This window comes from Rhinolophus sinicus, linkage group LG02 (genome assembly GCF_036562045.2).
Source record: "Rhinolophus sinicus isolate RSC01 linkage group LG02, ASM3656204v1, whole genome shotgun sequence".
NCBI classification, from domain to species: Eukaryota; Metazoa; Chordata; class Mammalia; order Chiroptera; family Rhinolophidae; genus Rhinolophus; species Rhinolophus sinicus.
In genome coordinates, this window is record NC_133752.1 from 178,630,126 (window position 1) to 178,650,574 (window position 20,449).

A 20,449-nucleotide genomic window follows, 5' to 3' on the forward strand; every position below is an offset into this window, starting at 1 on the left:
CTGATGGACTTCCCTGAGAAGCCCCAGAGCCTTGGGGAGGCACAGCTGCCAGGAGTTCAAAACTGCAAAGTCACATTCTGCAAGGGAAATGACCCCTACAGATATCACCTGAACATGAGTGCTTGGGGTACACACAAGTAACGTGAGATTAGTGAATATCCAATAGAAACGTATAAGAGAACTTCACCCTAAGTAAAGCCACTCCAAGTCAGACAAGTGCAGTCTGAAAAGGGCTCTTTTTCAGTGTATACCAAACACATTCCCAACATTGCAGCCACAGGCTCCCTTCAATTTACCTAAAATTCCTTTTAGAAATATGCTCTTATAGTCAAGGCAGTTTTATTCTAAGGAGTCAAAATGAAATTCTTCAAATATGTACTGCTTTGTGTGCAAATTAAATACTCTAATGGGGAAAAAAATGTACACTTCTGAAAAAAAAAGGTGATTAGGAATGAGCACTCAATATTTAGGGATTTAGATCGCTGTAGTTGTTTTCACTTAAAAACTGATAGGGCTGGCTTTGACTCTAGGGCATTAGCAAAAAGGAGAAGTTTCTCTCCATTTCTATTCTGGTGAGAGATCTGCACACTATTCCACAGTGAAGGGCAAAAGAAAGTAAACAAGGAACAAGCAATTGTAACATTTTAGATATTACATCTTAAGTGAAAATTATGAGTGTTGCCATTAAAAGGAAAATATGCTGAAGCTTCTCTTGAAGAAATGTCAGATCTTGTTTTAGAAAGAGAGGTCCCTTCGAATTCATGCCGACACTGGCAATACCAGGACGCAGAGTGCAGCTGAACACGGCAATGTCACAATACGGATAAAAAGTGACTGTGACAGTCCAGTAGTCAGTCACTAATGAAATGACAGGAAAAAAAAATCATGGTAGTGACTTCTCATTATTTAAAAACATACACAGCAGCGAAGCAGTCTTCTTTGCTAAACTGAAATCATGGATTATCCTAGCATGTCTGTTTACTTGAGCGTCACTGTGATGGGTCCACAGGACTATCTTAGTTCCTTATTTGGACAAAAATGTTTTTACATGCTTCCAGAATTTCAGTGTTAGAATTAAAGTATAAAAATAGATTCAGTTTAATGATGAATAAAGCTCTTCAGACAATTTCATTTTAATGATTTTTAAAGAGTATGCCTGCTGATGTTCTATATACATACATGAAAACCCTTAAAGCACTGGTGACATTCAAGTGAGTAAAGAGGGAGAGGATTCCTCAAAGTTTTGTAACATGTTAAGATTTAGGTTTTTTTATTACAGTCATTTATATTCTTATAAGAAGTCAGCCAGTTATAGTAAATATAAGGGAGACCTCTATCTTTAGATTCATTTTTTTTAGTATATTTAAAACCACTGGTTCATAAATGGTAGTTGAAGTCATAGAAGCGAATGAGCTCAAATGCAAAGAATATATCAAGTAAGAATTGGACCAAGAGAAGAATCCCAAAGAAGATCCACTTAAAACAAGGATCTGTCAAGATTCAGAGTTGATTATTAGCAGAGTTGAGAAGAGAACCCATATTTCCCAATATTTAACCTAGAAATTCTTCTATAATATTATATCCACAAGCAAACAGAAGAACTAATACTCTACCTGACAACATTTACAAAAATTAACTAAGAATCTATCATAGGCTTAAAAAATTCTTCACTATTTGCTGGTAATCAATCATAACCTCACAAACATTCACTGCTAAACATATACCCACATATATCTCTCCTCCAATCTCCTCAAGATTTAACAAATCCAAACAGACTGATATTTGGTTTAAATTTGTTTTGTGAAACATTGTTACATGTACTATTAAAGTTCTCCTCTCCTCTAGGAGCAACCACTAATCTTGCAGTGTGTATTTGTCCCTTCGATGCTTTCATATTTTACTACAGAACAATTTACATAGAATATCTAGAAATCCTAACCCTTTCATCAGAAATATTATTATGCAAAAAATATTCAGAGTAGGCTATAAAACGAATGACTTATGAAAATCAGCTTTAAAGAGCAATTGATTAATTCACAGTGCACAATGGTCTAGTTTAGTTAGCCTAGAATACTTTTCCTTGTTACTTAACCTTAGATCCCAAACTATCTTTAAAGGGACAATTAGATAGATGACTTCGATCTCTATCCTCGTTATAATTCTTTTTTTCTAAGGTTGTTCGGTAACTGCGACTAACAGGTTGGATAAGTGTTGCTCAACTGAACAGGATGAGGCAAAACATACTCAACTCCATTCACTCATCTTTTAAACTACACATAGCTAACATTCCTCAGGAAGCAGTCTTAAGGACAGCCTGATCTCGCAGACCAAGTATCAGACATGCACTCCTAATTAGGACTACGTAGGTATGTATGTGTACACACACACACACACACACACACACACACACACACACACACACACGTAATTGTTGTTTTGAAAAATATTTTAGCAAATCAATGCTTTTCTAAATATTATAATGGATTTCTCTATATTATCTGTACCTAGAAAGTTTAAGATTTATAAAATACATCTTTTTAAAATTATAAAGCCAAAAGAAATGCATTAAAAATGAAAAACAAACCTAAACTATTGACAGAACTGCAGCCTGGACTCTGCATGCTCCATTTTCAAGTGATGTGAGGTCCCTTAATAGTCAAGAGGTGGTTTCAGCAGTAGCTATAAAGAAACTGAAGCATACCATAGATGCTGAAGAATTTATTTAATAGAGTCACCTAAAACGTGTACCAGCTCTACACAAAAATTTCAAGTAGGTGTACTTTATTTTTGGCATCTACCATTTATTTCCTTTCTTCTTTTTATCACTGTCCTGTTTTCCATCTCTACTCTGAACGTTTTTTTGTTTGTTTGTTTGTTTGTTTTTTAAACTCCTCAGGACCTTGTTCTGCCAGGGCCTGGGTTAGAAAGAATTGTGCAGTGACTCCATGGTAATAAATATGTTATCCCCAGGCAGTTATGCTTCTGTTATAGCCAGGGACAAAAATACATTAACCAGAAGAACAACTATAGTGGGCCTGACATTCGTTACCTGTAAAATTAGTGTTGAGCTTTCAACTTTAAAATCCTAAGATTTAAACATTAAGTATATCAGATGTCAGGTGTGGGATAGCAAGTCAGTGAGACAGAGTGTGGCAGAGATTCAGGGACAGCACCGGGGCTGGTGACTATGAAGTATGTGTGTTTTTCAACTGAGATTGTAAATTCTGGGGGGAAAATGGTAGAAGACAAGCAGATCAACAAGAAGAAATTGAGAGAAGTACACAATTAAATTTATGATCAATGAATTTTTGACAAAATTGTCAAGGTAATTCAATGGGAGAAAGGACAGTTTTGTTTTTTTCTCCAACAAATAGTTAAAAATTGCTGGATCAATTGGATATCCACAAGCAAACAGATGAACTAATACTCTACCTGATAACATTTACAAAAATTAACTAAGAATCCATCATAGGCTTAAATGTAAGAGCTAAACCGATAAAGCTTCTAGAAAAAAACATAGAAGAAAATCCTTGTGACCTTGGTATGGGCTAACAGTTCTTAGATACAACACCAAAAGCATGAGCCATAAAAGAAAAACAAAAATTGATAAACTGAACTTCATAAATTTAAAACTGTTATGCTTAAAAAGTCACCATAAAGAAAATAAATAGATAAGCCACAGGTGGGGAGGAAATATTTACAAATCATGATTCTGTATCCAGAATACATAAATAACTCTAGTAATCAATTTAGTGAAAAAATGCATAAAAGATATGAATATGTATATGCATCTCACTAAAGAAGATAAAGAACAGCCAGTAAGTATATGAAAAGATGCTCAATATAATTAGTCATCAGGAAATGCAAATTAAAATGCCACTGAGCTAGCACTTCACACCCACACAATGGCTATCTATAATCAAAAGTCAGGAAAAAGCCAGTGTTGGTAAAGATGTGGAGAAACTGGGACATCTTATACATTCCTGGTGGGAATGGTAGCCCTTACTCAAATGCTGTGATTTGGGGTTTTGGCTCTCTCCTAATACCACTAAAGGCACAATTTGTATTTCTTATCCCCCTTCTTATTCTGAGATCATTTCCAAGCGGAAGGAGTCTGGAGCATCTTTACTTCATCATTTGATAGCAAAGTTAGTAGGAGGAAACAGCTCCACTGTTGGCTGATTCACTGCTCTACAGCTAAGTCTGCAAACACACTGATCATTAGAACCATCGGACAGCTCTTAAGTTCCAGATTCTCAGGTAACTTGGAAATTCAGATTCTGTCGGTCTGAGATGGCGCATGGAAGTGGGTGTTAGAAGAGGGAATTAAAGATAAGTAAGAAACAGCCCTAGCCTTCCAGAAGTGAATAATGGGAATGATCCAAACATACAAATAACTATTTACAAGGACACCTACTGAAGCATGCTGACATCTTGAAGGACAGTAAAGAGCATAATCAGACAGTGGTGTGTGATTCAGGAAAGGATTCACAAAGAATAAAGCAAGCATTTGATGACCTTTACTCTTTAAAGAAGCCATCAAGTACCTGCATGCTAGATACTACAGATACCGACTCATCAAAGCCAGAAACCTGGACTCCTCCACCTTCTCTCATCACAGCTGAGTCATCAAGTCCTGTTGATTTGTCCTTCTTACTATTTCTTTAAAGCTGAATTGCTCCTTTCCCCCAGTGTTGCCTCCTTATTTCTTGCCGACACTGTTACAGTAACCTAAGTGGTTTCCTTAGCTCTAGATCTAGCCCACGGCATGCATTCTCTACACTGCCACCAGAACAATAGTTCTAAATGCAAATATAATCACATTAGTAGCTCCCTATCACTTAGTGGCAAAAAACTAAACTTTCCTTTGCCATGTATATAAGACACTCCACAATGTGTCAAGTTGTCTTTACGCGTCTCATTCCTACTCCTCCAAACTGTGTTCTCCCAACTCCAGCCAGACTGGAACTACCCTGCAACTCCTAAGTGAGCTCTGCTCGTACATGTCTGTCCCAGCATACCATACCCGTCCTTCCCTCTTCATCACCTCCCCCTCGCCCCAAAGATGTATGCCTGTCATATTCCAACTCATCCTGCATGACAGCCCTCGAAAGATGTCTCCTTTACGATGGCTGCCTTGATAGCCTCTCCCCACCATTCCCAATTATAAAATTATTCTCTTATTCGTATAGTATTTATAGGACTTAACCCAGAGGATCACGTTTATTTGCTGACATGTCCGAATTCCCTCTAGTCTTTGATCTTATTCACTCCTGTATCCTTCTGTGTATAACACGGTGCCTGGTCCACTGTGCAATCAGTATGTACGAAGAAGCCAATGTGTATCAGGGTGGCTACCACGTTCTCAGAATCTAAGAGCAGAGCACTGCTTTTGAGTACGTGGTTGAGCAACATGAAGATGTAAACTCATACAACTAAAAGCTCGTTATAGATATTTCATCATGTGAAAAGGTAGGGAGTCAGACTAGATGACTAAGGCCTTTTGGAATTCTAAAATTCTAGAAGTCTCTGTATTGTCTATTTTACCTTTTAAAGTAGAAAAACTACAGAAGTTAAAAAAAAGCAATTATTACAAAATGATTCAACGGATTACAATCATTTTCAAAGTAAACAAAGTCAAAGCTAAAAAAACAAAACAAAATAAAAAGTTCTATATTATCTGTAACTTTTAAGAACAATGCTGATTCCGACCCAAGTCAAACAATGATGGAGGAATACATCCATCACTATATAACCTCAAGATAGGCTGTATTTGGCATCTCAACTTGTCAGTGAATGAAAAGTCCTCACTTAAATTACATTTCAAAGCACACGGCCTGCATCTCCCACAAGTGCACTGCTGTGGAAGTTGAAACAAGAGCTACAAATGAAATTACTTGGTCATAGTCATAAAATAAGTCAAATTCCCAAACAGAGCCTTTGATCTGAAACCCAGTTTTATGTTCCGATCTCTTGATAACAGCCCAGCTTTGTGAGTTCTGAACTGTGTTCTCCTCTTTTCATATTTGTTTACTGCAAATAAAGTTCAGTGAAATGTATCTGTTACTTTTTAACAGAATTTTTAAAAGGCCTCTGCTAATCAGGAGTTCTACTAAAAAGCAAAAAAACTTAACAACCAGACCTGACTGAGAAACATCTCATCATTGTTATGCCAAAAATGAGGTGACACCATGATAACCACTAAAGGACAAAATCCTCTTAGGTTTTTACCCCTCTTCATATTATATATTATATATTATATGAGCTGTTTAAAACATTTTTTTGAAAAGGAAAGAGGCAGGGAAGTAAATATGCAGGAAAGGTGAATAGTAGTGAGTATTCCAACCATAATAAAGCAGAATGAATAGATCTCATTTTTAAACAGCCCCTGGCAACCACTAATCCACTTTCTGTCCCCATGGAAAAGCTTATTTTGGACATTTCATATAAATGGAATCATATAACGTGAACTTTTGTGACTGACTTCTTTCACTTAGCCTGTTTTTAAGGTTCATCCATGTTGCAGCTTGTATCAACACATTTTTCATTGCTGAGTGATATTCCATTCATCAGGTGATGGATCCATTTATCAATTGATGGGCATTGGATTCTTTCCACTTTTGGGCAATTATGAATAATTCTGCTATGAACATTCCTGTACAAATTTTTATATGTACATATGTTTGCATTTCTCATGGGTAGACACCCAGGAGGAGAATTGCTTGGTTGTATGCTAACTGTGTATTTAACCTTTTAAGGAACTGCAAGATTGTTTTCCAAAGTGGCTACACCATTTTACATGTTTACCAGCAGTGTATAAGAGTTCCAACTTTTCCACATGCTCACCAACATTTATTATTGTCTGTCTTTTTTATTTTATAATCATCCTAGTAGGTGTGAAGTGGTAGCTCACTGAAGTTTTGCTTTGCATTTTCCCCGATAGCTAAGGATGTTGAGCACCTTATTATAGTCATTTGTGTTATCTTCTTTGGAGAAATGTCTATTCAGATCCTTAGCCCATTTTAAAATTGGGTCATTTATTTTTTTATTGTTGAGTTGTAAGAGTTCTTTATATATTCTGTATACAAATCCTTTACCAGGATATTTGCTAATATTTTCTCCTATTCTGTAGGTTGTCTTTTAATTTTCTTGTTGGTACTGTGTGTGGCACCAAAGTTTTTAACTTTGATGAAGTCCAATTTATCTGTTTTTCCTCTTACCACTTATACTTTTATTGTAGCTAAGAAGCCTTTGCCTCACCTAAGGTCATAAAGAATTATTACTACATCTTCTTCTAAGAGTTTTATAGTTTCAGCTCTTATATTGAGGTCTATGATCCATTAGAAGTTAGTTTTTGTCTATGGTGAAAGGAAGAGGTCTAATTTCATTGTTGCATGTGCATATCCAGTAATTCCAGTGCTATTTATTAACATCTTGATTTCTTTAACTATATAGTGTGACTTTTTGTATTACATTATTATTTTTTTTTTTTTGCTGTCATGCAAAATCCACTGTGAAATGAGATTGGTGTAAATAAACTAACTGACTTTTAAAAATAATTTAGGCAAACTTGCAACAATATATATTTATTTGGTAAATATGCTAAATAAATATGTAAAGCTTGATTTCAGAAGCAAGCAATTCTTTTCATATAGATCAATAATAATAGCTAAAATCTATTGAGCATTCACTTTGTCAGATAGTGTTTTAAACAGTGTTTAATAATTTAATCATCACAACAAACTCAGAAAATACGGACAAGTGTCCACTCTATCCGTCTTCTTTTTACAGATGGGAAAACTAAGACACAGAGAAGTAAATTGCTCAAGATCACAGAGCTGGTAAGTGGTGAGAACCCAGGTAATCTGGCTCCAAAGACTGTGTTCTTAACCACTATGAAAGCAAATTACTTAAAAGTGTTCACCAGGCTGTGCTTAGATGGATCAATAACTGTCCAAAAAGGGAGAGTTAGTCTATAATATTTATTATTGCCATTGCTGTCTCAGATGAAGCTCATCAGAGTGGGTAATGATTCGACAGAAGGGAAATTATTAATACACTGGATTCAGGTGCAAAAATATTAAATGTCGATGAGTAACTGAAGAAGTAATGTCATTTTAAAAACAGAAAAAGATTTAACAGAGATATTGCAACATGGTGCAACCAAAGACAAAAAAACCCAACAATATAAATACTAAAAGGGAAGGGATAAGCAGGCATGAATACAGAGGAAGGAACCCTGAAGTCTCCAATGACCACAAAACAGATGAGTCAACCAGGCAGTGCTATGACAGGATGTGCTGGGAAGATGCATAACACAGAAAGGTTACAGATTAATCCTTCCTCTATGCCACGTGTAGGTGAGATCCTAGTAGAACGTGGACACCAATTTTGGTCACCATACTATAAGAAGTGGGGGGAGAAGGGGGGAATGGACAGGGTTTAAGCAAGAGAAACAAATAAACAAAATGAGAGAAAACAGTTTTATTTGGTAGGAAAAGAAAGAACTTGTAATTGATTAGAGTAAAGGCTGATTTAATTACAGACCTTAGACAGGAAGACCATTTGAAGGCTCTTCCCCAAACTCTGCAGGCTTTGGCTCCTGCCCATCATTTATACCTCAGTTAAATACCACTTTCTTGAACAGCCTTCATCCTAAGTAGCCTCCTTAGTTTCTAGCACCTCACTCTGTTTTACACCCTTTCTAGCATGAAATTCTCTGACGCTGTTACTGTTTATGCATTTATGGTCCTTCCTGCTTAGTATGTAAGCTCTTCAAGAGCAGGGACCGTGAGCTCTGCTTTATGTCTAGAACATTCTGACAGTACTTGGGACTGAATGGGTATCCTGTAAGTATTTGTAGAATCTACATCTGTGAAGAAACAACAAGGAAAATGAGCTTTTCAACCAGAGCAAGACAGATACCAATAAAACACAGAGGAAGTACTTGATAGTCAAATCCCATACTGCTGAAGGACGGTTTAGGAACAGTCATTCATCTGTCTTAGGTGTCTTGCAAACTCATCTGCCTTAAGGCTAAGTAATTTCTAGTGGTTACTCCCAACTCTATGATTCAATGAAGAAATGAAGTCTTGCAAGAAATAAATACTGAGTTCTTACCACACACTGGACAGTGTTCTAAGTCTTTACACGTATCAAATCATGTAGTCCTCAGAATTGTATGCGATAAGCACTATTCTCTTCTTCACAAAATGGGGCTCTTTTGCCTAAAGAGGTTAAATAATTAGCCCAAGAATGCCCAGGTCCTATGTAGGAGAGCTGGAATTTAAATCCAGACAATGACACCACCTGTCCCATTCATTTAAGGCTGAAAATGAATTTAACACATTGCGTACGGCGGGGTTTAAATCCCTCATAAAAATCCGCTCAGAAAAAACGAAGATTCTTGTGATCCGTACACAACGTGTTAAACGATATGAAAATATATTAAACAGGAAGTGTAACAGATTGGAAATTTATGGCATAGGAGTATCCATGGCTTGATACTCTTGTGCATATGTGGGTCCTTTCAAATCCCATCGTACTGTAACATCCCAATACTTTCTGGGGTTTCTGATGATATACTGCTCTTCCACTGTAATTATGTTTTCAATCAAACAAATGTGATTTTAAATGAAATAGATATTCATGTCAATCTAGAGAAACTATGACCCCCTTGTACCTGTGACACATTTTAAATAACTATCAATGCATAGCGAGTCTTATTTCATGTATACTGATAATACACACATACTGGATTATTTCAAAGGAAATCTTAATGTGCGATGACCAGCAATCTTTATCCGATCCCTTTTTAGGGGATTTGGCTGACTCTGAAATGCATCTAATTCCTTTCTTTCAAGTAGAATCACTAGCAGTATAAGGAACAATACTAAGAGGGGTTTTTGTTATCAAAAGAAAACCAATGGACATTACCGAAACTAATTCCTCAAAAATTACTAAATAATCTCTAAGTGATATGCGCTTGGAAATATAACATCTTAGGCACTATAGCAGGCATTACATTTAAATTAGAAAAATGTTTTATAAGTTTTAAGACAACCAGCTGGTGATTTTGTGCCGATCATGCTGATAAATATTTCTGAATGTCATGAGAGGGCAATAAACACAAAAATACCAACACCTACCTGTTTATCTCCCAGCAGGTCAGGCTCCCCTTTGCTAGAACCAGAGCTGACATCGTCTTCGTCAGAACTGTTGATGACTTCCTCCTCATCCGAAGGCAGGTCACCAAGACAGAGATCCAGATCACTGTGTCCCTCCTGGGATGCTCCAGAACTGCTTCAGGAGAAAGGACAGCATTTAAAAACAAGCAACCTTTAAAAACAAGCAACACTACAAGAAACAAACAAAATCAACCATGTGATTTATGTGATGTAAGTCAGGTACATCTAAGGGATTTAAAGGGATGGAAATAGCCAGATCAGACTTTCCTTTCCCCAAATCAGCTGTCAAAAAACCAAATACATTCTGGGTTTAAAATAATCACTTTAAAAAACATGTATTTTTGTGATAAGAAGGTGGGTGAGAAGCAAGTTTCCAGCTGCCTCCATCCTATGCTTCAATGCATCCTTACTCTAGAAGATCTGGTGTCTACTCCTGTAAACCAAGAAGCCTCATAGGATGTGGGCAGGGCTGCCACCAAAGGGCATTGGCTGTGTACGCAGGAACATTCGGAGGGGTGCTGCTTCCTTGGGTCTCAGTGTTTCATTACTTTTTAGCTAACAAATTGACAAGGATTGGGAGCTAATGATGGTCACGGCAATCAACAATGCGTGTGCTACTGTGAACATGTGCTTGCCTCCCTGGTTATAACTCACTGCCTTTTATGTAACCACATCATAAGCCATAGGAAGGAAAGAGGATGTTACAAATTCTCGGGCTCTGCTCCAGACCTGCTGAATCAGAAACTCTAGGGGTGCAGGGCCCCTAGGGGATGCATGCTAAGGTCTGAAAACCACTCTGCCAGCCATTTTCAACTCCTCCTCACCAGCCTGACATCGTCATCTCCCACTTTGTATTGAGACAGATCTCTTGAACCTAACTGCCATTGTTGCAATCCAATCTGAGGGGGGAATTCCACAGCAAAGTTCCCCAGGAAGATGACAGAAATAATACTTTATAACTTTGCTTGTAAAGATTCAGGAACACACTGCCTGTAACAACTGCTTTCCTGTCTGCAGTCTACAAGGATATCTGCAGAACAGAAGTCAGTAAAAAATCCACAGCAAATCAGGAGACACACTCAGGCAGAATAAAGAGACAGTTGAATTTCACTCTGGCAAGCCCTTTTAGCGGGTCACGCAACGGCCAAGGCTTCCATAAGTCATGAGAATTTCTAACGGGAATCTTAAAAGCTAAAGATGAATTTTCTGCCACTTCCTGTAGGATGCAGACTTGCCTCAGATGCCATTCCTGGAGCCCAACTGTTAAACAAACCAGTTGGATAGAGGCAGAATGCCAAAAGGAACACTTCCCTCTGCCAAAGATGGGGTTTCTTATTACTCAGTGGCTGGAAGGCCTTAGGGAATCATATCACAGCCTCAAATAGGTGGGTGCACACCTTAGCATAGTGCCCCATGACATGGAGGAGACTCACTCCCCAGGACGGGGTGGGGGTGAAGAGCTGAAGCTTTCTCATCAGATCACTGACAAGATTCACTGTCTCTCCATGCAGGGAGATGAGCCCACTCCAGCTGGGTCATCAGTTGATATTTAGATTAGCAAGAGTAAAGGAGAGTTAACAGGATGTACAGACTGTAGGATTCATTCAAATAAATAGAAGAAACACATATACCTTCACTTGTTTTTGTTTTAAGTCTTTGTCTCTTTACATCCCACAAAACCCTGTCACTCAGACACAATTTATGAGCAGTGTCTGCATCACGAGGGAGCTTCTTAGAAATACAAAACCTCAGACCCCAACCCTCCCCACTGAATCAAATCCGGTTGTAACAAAATCGTAGTAATTTGGGTTTGTTTGGATCAGCCTAGTTAAGCGCTCTTTAGGATTCAACAGTATGAAAATTTCAAATAATCAGTAATAGGCTATGGCAACTGTGAGAAAATTGAGTTTATTTTGTCTAAAAGGAGAGCTGAGAGGTGTTTCTTGATCCAACATCTGGGAAACTATTATTAAGAAGATAGTAACCAGTTGGTTACCACATCGATTAGAGATATAAATGTTTACAAAAATTAACATTTAAGAACAAGAAAAAAAGAGTTTTAAATATAAAAGAATTTTAAATATTAAAATGACATGGATCAAAACATATTACAATAAAACATTTGGAAGATTTTAGTTCCGAAAATTGCTTTCCTACAGAAAACCTCTGACTGACTGCCCACCCTAACCTAAATTAGTTTACGTGTCTCTTCTGAATCCAATACGATCTCACTCAACTGCACTTGGTGGTAAATTTGTTTCTCTCATTAAAATGTAAACTCCCAAGGACAAGGAAATTGTTGTTTTCACTTGAATTCCCAGCATACTGCTTGACACATAACAGGCCTTCAATCACTTTTTACTATAAACAAAAATGGTATTAGAAAGCAATAGGTGTTCAATTTCAGGAGATGTTCAGATAGTGCATATTTGTGGTAGTGGGGATCACAAAGAAATGTTTGGGGGGGGAGTACTAAAAAGAGTACATGGTTTAAAAGAGAAGGGGCAACCTGGGCATCACGATCAATGGTGTGGGAGTGGGAATGTTTGTTTTCAGAAAACAAAAAGAACACTGTGGCTACAGCAGGAGTCTCCTATAAATAATTAATGGAAAACAAGCTTGGAGAAGACGACAGGTGCCAGGCTGTCAAGGCGCATGAAAAACAGCTAAAGAGTTTATACTCATCCTGCAGGCCTTCAACAAGCACACTCACATCTCCCAGGAGACCTCTACGATTTCCCTAATAGACCTCCAAGCTGGATGTCACTACCATACTTCTTTCTTGTCAGTGCCAGTAGGGAAGAGGGCTGGCACCTCTTCAGTCAATCAAACTTTGTAAGCACAGTCCCTGCTTCACACACCACCCCCCCACACACACACACACCTAACCAGGGAAAGCACATCCCTTTTTAACAGCATCGCTGAGATCCCCTTGATGATCTCGAAGCTGAAGTTAAAGGTGTTTCCCACACACCGGGATAGCAAACAGCAGAGACCACTGACGGTTTCTGAAGCTCAGGAGAGACGTGAGCCAAGTGGGGTTTTTGGAAGATTAATCTTGTACCCTGATGCCAATGAACTAACTGGGGGTGGACTGGGGTGTGGGCACAATGACAGAAGTGGCAGGAGAGCCACAAGTAATTTCAATGGTGCAGGCAGCCTGAACCAGGGCGGCTCCATCAGGAATTGAGAGGGAGGGAGGGATGTCAGAGCCAAGAAAAATCAAAGCTAAAGAGATGGTGTGAAAACTCATCTTCCTTCAAGGTTTCATGAATAGTCACCAGCAAAATGAGGGTGACATCAATTGAAAGGGAAGCGTTAAAAGGGGACTGATTTTAAAGGAAAGAGGAGTTGAGCAGCATAATCAGGAAGATGGCACCTAGTATGCACATCTAGTATTTACACCTCGTATGTTCATCTCCACGTGATTAAATAGAGAAAACTTTTAATTAGTCTGTTTCCCCACATATTGTTAACAGATTTCAAATCCATTTAGGTAATTTTAGATTTCGAATAATGAAATACGGATTCTTCACTGATGCCAGTCATTGAGTTTGGGGCCCTCATTCTTCACATTTCCTTTCCACTGTCAGGAAGATAACATCCTAACACCCTCTGCACTGGGGTGAAAGGAATAGGACATAGTGTTTCCTCTACACTTTCCTGCCTAATTATATCATAATTTGATAATCGAAGTAAAGGGAAAGTAAGCTGCAACAACAACCAGAACAGAGTCAAGACTATTTCCCCAGGCCATCCTTTCCCAGTCAGGTTTGCTTTTGGAAGGACTCTTGTTTCTAGAAAATAATTTTTTTCAAATACACTGGAGGAATAAAGACAGAGAAAAGTAAAGCCAAAAGTCACTTCCCACCCATTAGGCAACTACTCCTTCAATTCCACATGCCAAGGATCTCATACATTTGGAGTGATGATTATTTAATGCTATTGCTTTTTTTTTTAATTACTTAATTTTTATGTTATTTTCTACATATGGACAACACATCCTCTAGTGGGAGTACATCGACTTTCTCTTTCCGGTAAGACGGCACATCAACAATGATCTTTTCGGAGGAACTGTCTTTTAAAAAATAATTATTCAATCTATTTCCCCTAAAAGTTTTCAGGAATGTAAAACCTACTCAATACCGAGCCAGGCATCACCCCGAAAACATCCGTGTGAACCGCCATTAACTTAACAATTCCAGCGAGGGGAGGGGATAAGATGGCAGAAAAAGGAAGAGAAAAAGCGTTAACTGAAGAAGGCTTTCTAAGCACTGAATCCCGCCTTTGTTGTTGACAAATCCAGTTTCTTTTTCCTCTCTTGCCTGTGATTTTATTCTCAGCCTCTTAAACAAAGAATGTAGTATGTCATTCCTCCCAAAGTCAAAGAAGTTCATTCCAATCCCCTCACCTTCAGAAGTTTCTCATTTCCAAGTCACAACATGTAAATATGAACTTCTGTGATCTGTCTCTTCCTCTTCTTTCTGCTCCTGGCCCAAACTGAACAGAACCTGCTCGTCCTCAGGATGTTGTTATCATTTTGTTTCAAATGCTGTCTCATTATGACTTGGTGATCATGTGTTTCCTTTGGCTGCTTTCATATTTATCACAGATTGAGTGGAAAAAACTACTATTAAGAACTTCAAGGATAAACATTACATGGAAAAATTAGCCAAAAAAATTGAATGTTATATATCATATACATGCCAACTATGTAAAATTTCACAATTTTCACCAGAAAGTGGTTTCTATTTAATTTCATCAGAAAATTTTTTACTCTGTTATTTCCATTCCATTATGGAATTGCAGATTCCAGGGTCAGATTGAAAACTATGAATCAAATCAACACAAAACAATTTAAAAATCATTCTTATTCTCATTTTTGGGTCCTCTTCTCAATTACACAGTACTTGTAGAATTTTCTTCATGCCCCACTCAGAGGATTATCATGGGAACTACCCCTAAGTAAGTTATCTCTCTACTTCTTTTAGGAAACAGGGCACAACTTGTGAAGTAGTCATACGTGGCCATTTTCATCCTCTAATAAACAAGATTCATATATTTATGTCATGTTTTTAGGTTTTCCAAACACAGGATCTTGCACAATTATTTTAAGTATGTGCAGAGCCAGAGTGACAAAACATAAAAGGAAAGAGATAACAGAGTCTGAAGCAAACTTATCTGACCTGAGAAAATATCAGGTTCAACAAGTGTGACCTCTCTGTGCTGAGAAGTAAACCAGATCATCTGCTAGGTCTTCTCCATTACTAACAGCTTTGACTAAAAAGAAACACTGATGCTTCAAAAATACGTAAGGCGGTGGATAGCTGATATTATCACAGTGTAACAGTAGAAATCCTTCCCCTCAAAGAAAGGTATATATATATTAGTTTCTTAATTAATATACATGAATTGTTAATCTTCTTTTGAGACTGCCTAAAGGTTAGGGCAAACTTAATTTTATTTCTAAAATTAATGAATTTATTATCTTGAGTTCAGTTTTAAAAATCTATAATTTAACATGTATGATGAGTGTATTAACTATTTTTGAGTTAAACGCTTTGATTAATAACCACAGAATACAAATAAATAAAATTACTAAAATAAGAGATAGCACAACAGGAGTTTGTTACAAAAAAAAACAAGAAAAAATTGCAGTATGAAATATACATGATTAGTGTTTTATTCTTTGGTTCATGGAATTTAGAGGTGTTAACCAAGCCTTTAAAACTAGCAAGCTGGGGTTCTGTGGCTTCAGAAAAGAAACCACAGAGAAATATCCAGCTTCCCTGAAATATAAACTGGAGGACTGTTTGAAAACTGGCTTTGGGTGACTGTTATAGGAAGGAATACCAGGCTTCAGTGATGGACTCTGAAAAACAGGCCTGCATCCTTTTCCAGGGGCAACCTCTACTCTTATAAATACCATTACCACCCCTCTCCCCAGAAATGCATTTACTCTTAGGATCCTTAAAGTTGCACCCTACAGAGTAAACACAAAGTCAGGATCAGTACCCTGAGGCTGCTATCTAAAGCACAGCCCTCTAGGACAACTCTGAAAATGGGTTACAAAACAAATGGAATTCAAAACTCTTTAAAGTAGAAGAGAACCTACCCAGATATTTACACCCCCTTTATGTAAGTAGTTTTAGAGTTATTAAGGCTTAACCTCAAAAAAAAACTGTTTTAAAAGAAGATTTCAGCAATGGCCATTAAAAGGAGACTAATAAAATAAATTGGGGCAAGTCCATACAATGAATTAATAAACAGCTATTTTGAAACTGAGGTAGATCTATGCACGATGATAGATTGCTCTCCAAGAAATATTGCTTCGTTAAAAAGAAATCAAGGTACAGAGCAGTATGCACTCATTTGTGTGAAACGCAAAACAAAAGAACGCAAACACACATACATATGTATACACGAGTATGTGCATATATGTATACACATATGTGAATATATAAATGTATACACACACACAAACACACATACAAATACTATGCTGGTAGATAGCTCGCTCTGCAAAGATTCAGAAGAAGCTGGTAACAATGATTGCCTCTGGGGACTAAAGTCTGAGGTAAGAAAGATACTTCATAATTTACCCTTTGCTGCTTTTTACAAACATTTTTATTATGCATATTATTACTTTTTCAAAGACAGCACATGCGTGTACACACACACAGAACTAGAAAATATGGAAAGTTTATAAAAGATGGTTCATCAGAGCACCAACTCTTTAGGAGTAGCTTATTCCTTCCCAGGGTGATGAGGAAGGGAAGGGAAATGAGAAACTGATTCCTGTGCCTCCCCTTCACTCCCCACCCCCTCCAGCTTTGGAGCTCCGCCCATTTTCAAGATTGTCTTTATGTTATTCCTTTAACCACTACTTAGGTGGGAAAGGTAATATAGACCATTATGCCTTTCGTCTTACAGCCCATAGGGACATATTTGGGAAAATCAGTAACATGAGTCAAGAGAGTAAGTAAGTGAAGAGACCTTCTGGCCAGCCAGTTGATGGCTTTAAAAAAGACCCAGAGGTTGCAGAGAGATTGTTCACAGTCTGCAGGGGCCACAGAGTAACGACACAACTTGTGACTATGCCACGGGGAACAGCACCATATTATCAGGCCTCTGCCACAATGCTCCTCTGGCTGCTAGGAGATCTGGCCTGTGAGTAAGGAGGATCATGCCCTCCCGGTTTCCTGGTCCAATCTTAATGACACAGCAGCTCAGGACTGATCACAGCCCAACAGATACGCCTGACCCTCTAGCTTAGCTGAGAGGCAGCTGGTTTAAGCCTGGCTGTTCCTACCTAGAGAGGAAAAAAATTGTTATAGAAATGTTTCCTGACACAAACAGTAGCTAAAATAAATAGCAAACATTTAATTACCAGCAATTTTGCTTTCTTAGAATTTGGAGGGGTTTCAGAAATAATTCTTTAAAATGCTCTTCAAGAAATGTGGACAGAAATCTTTTTGTTAATACAAATAGAAAAGCATTCTATTGAGTTTAGAATTGCCTCCAAATAAAATAGAGCAGGATACCAATCCAGTTTGTCATTGTAGCAGAGATGGTGTTTATTTTCAAAAAAATTAAAACATTTAAATAAAGTTAGGGTTGACCCAACATCATTTTTTCCCTTTACCTTCTCATTATGTAATATGTAACTCATTAGTACCAGACCAAATAAAGGCCACTAGAAATAATGTGGCTGGTATATTTAGATACATATTTAGACAGACAGACAGACACACACATACACACATTTATGCACATACCGGGGGTGCCAAAAAATATATATACAAGTGGACATCTTGTTCAGCGTTGCTCAAGCAGTAGTTCACTGTAATCAGAAGAGTCTGGACCCTGATGGTAACCACTCTGAGCACCTCTTGTAATTGCAGAAGTCAAATGTCACTTGTATTTATCTTTTGCTATCGGTATATATTGAATATTACAATCTTAATACAATTTTCCTTTCCTAAAATGTGTATACATTATTTTGGCACCCTTTGTATATTTATACACATATATTTTCACTTATATATTTTATACTACTTAAAATATATAAAACTGCTATGCCATTTATTTTAATACACACTGTGGGCTTATTATGTATCATATATTATTTTAGGGGCTGGATGATGATAATCTAATAGAATTAGGTATAACATTCAAACCTTAAATTCTATTGATTGCTTCGCTTTTTACCTGCTGAGTGAAACTTTCCTAAACAGATAAAGGCAAAAGGAACTGAAATAACTACAGTAATTAGGATTACAGACAGGGACTATTTTCTAAAAAGACAACTAAGGTTGTGCATACTAAATGTTACAGGCACTGCACAGCCACTAGGGGCTACAGAGCCAGAAAAGTAAGTACCCTACGCAGGCTGGCGCAGTCAGAGATTTGAGGTGCGGACAGCACTTGAGAAAACAGACTCCAGCAAATGAAAGGAGTAGCAAAGGCACGGGGGTGGGAATGGTTTTCAAAGGCTTGGAAGTGATGTGGGGAGCATTTCTATGTGATAAGCTAGAGTCCACCAAGTTAGAGAGAGGGCCCTACTGCTACCACGGCTGCCAAGCAGCCAAGGCAAAAGAGACATCCATCCACGATGGGAAACAGGGATCCAAATCCAACCCCTCCCCTTGGCTTCACTAGGTTCTAACACTAGAGTAGGAAACACTAGTAGGGAGCAGGGCCAGGGGAGTGAGACTGGTTGGTGACTAAGTGAAAATAAACAGCTCACCCTTTGACTGCCTCTCTACCAGGGTGACCATGTCTTTTCTGTGTCAGTTGTACATGCCATATTGCCTCTGCTAATGTCTTTTCATCATAATCCTAAAGCCACAGAAAAGGTGGTGAGACTTGTGGAAAATATGACCCTCTGCCCATGCTATGCTCTTGATTGTGACTCAGTACGAAATCACTATGGTGTAAGCTCTAATACTGTGTTCTGCCTTGACATCTGGGGAAAACCGAGAGGGCCCGAAAATGGACTAACTACAAGTTGCTCTTCCCATTCTGTTCCCTCAGATAAGGTCCCCTAGCCAAGCAACCTTCTTTATCGGAGACAATTCTGGCTTAGTAGAGGATTATAGTTGCTTGCCAATGGGTGGAACTATTCAAACTAGCCAATCACGTCCTCCCATGGGAAGCAGGGGGCACCCTACCCTCTTGATACTCCAGAGACTGCCACCCACAGTCCTTGGTGGTTCACACTGTCCCCAAGTAAAACTCCAGTGTGACCCGGAGTGGCATGCTATGCCCTTCTCCCCTCAGGCTGTGAGTATATGTGACTGATAAACTGCTGTCAATCTCATCTGTCCCGTGTCATGTGTTTGGCCATCCCCAGGACCGTAGGGCAGGAATCTCTCCCTCACCAACAGTGTGAATAGGAGGTAATTTAGACAACCATCAAAGACGGTGCCATTTTTCTAGGATCCTTAGGCATAAAGCAGGCACACTGGTGGTTTCTAATAGGATTATTCTCAGAAATTAAATAGAATGGTGTAAAATGTTAGCTACACAGATACCTAATGACATTTTGCAAATACATCCCAACAGACTCTCCCATGATAAACTCAAGCAATTTTCAAGTTAAAGGTATTAATGTTATGTGCTACAGAAATATGACATATTCCATGTTTCAAAATATTAAATGTTACATTAAACACAAACCCCAGTATAATAACACAATGGGAAATTACAAGGAAATCAGTAGATCACCCTAAAGGACATCTGCTTTCGGTCTAGATCCAACCCTACTTGAATGTTCCCATTTTCTAACAGGAACCACAGTCTGTAACTGGGAGTTCCCGCTGTCATGGGGGAAAGGACAGTAGGCTTCTTGAGAGCCCATAAGGAGCCAAAAAGGGGAGGTTAAATTGTCACTCATGAATAAATCAGTTCACTTCCTTATTGAAAACTATGTATGAACAATTCTACTTACCATTTTTCTTCCTTGGGTACCTGCCACAAAAGAACTGTCTTAAAGGTCTACTCTAGACCAACTATGTATCACAGATAATCCCCAAGACCCATATGGAACCCATTTCTCTCTCAGAGCACCCTGGGTATACAGGTCCATGTTTTCAAGACTGAGAGGCGGTAGAGAGCATCAGGAAAGGGCCTGGGTTCCTTCCTTCACTCTTTTTTTCATTTGTTTGTTTTGTCTTTTTTTTTACTTTTTTTCTTCCTCCACCCTTCAGCATATCTTTCCACGAATTACACTGCTAACTAGCTCCGCGTTTATTTTTAGC

The 20,449-nt window shown here is 38.2% G+C and overlaps 1 protein-coding gene across 5 annotated transcripts in view; it reads right to left on the minus strand.

Annotated features, from left to right (window-relative positions):
* Positions 1-20,449, minus strand: part of FGD6 (FYVE, RhoGEF and PH domain containing 6) — a 93,933-nt gene that overhangs the window by 49,902 nt on the left and 23,582 nt on the right. For 4 of the 5 annotated variants that reach the window (XR_012494064.1, XM_074326161.1, XM_019732166.2 and 1 more), the window contains exon 3: positions 10,149-10,302. Coding sequence is in view for 4 of the 5 variants with exons in the window: in XM_074326161.1 (XP_074182262.1) it covers positions 10,149-10,302 (154 nt within the window). In the remaining variant the exon portion in view is untranslated. The remainder of the gene's footprint in view (positions 1-10,148; positions 10,303-20,449) is intronic. The other variant, XM_019732167.2, reaches the window with a different exon arrangement.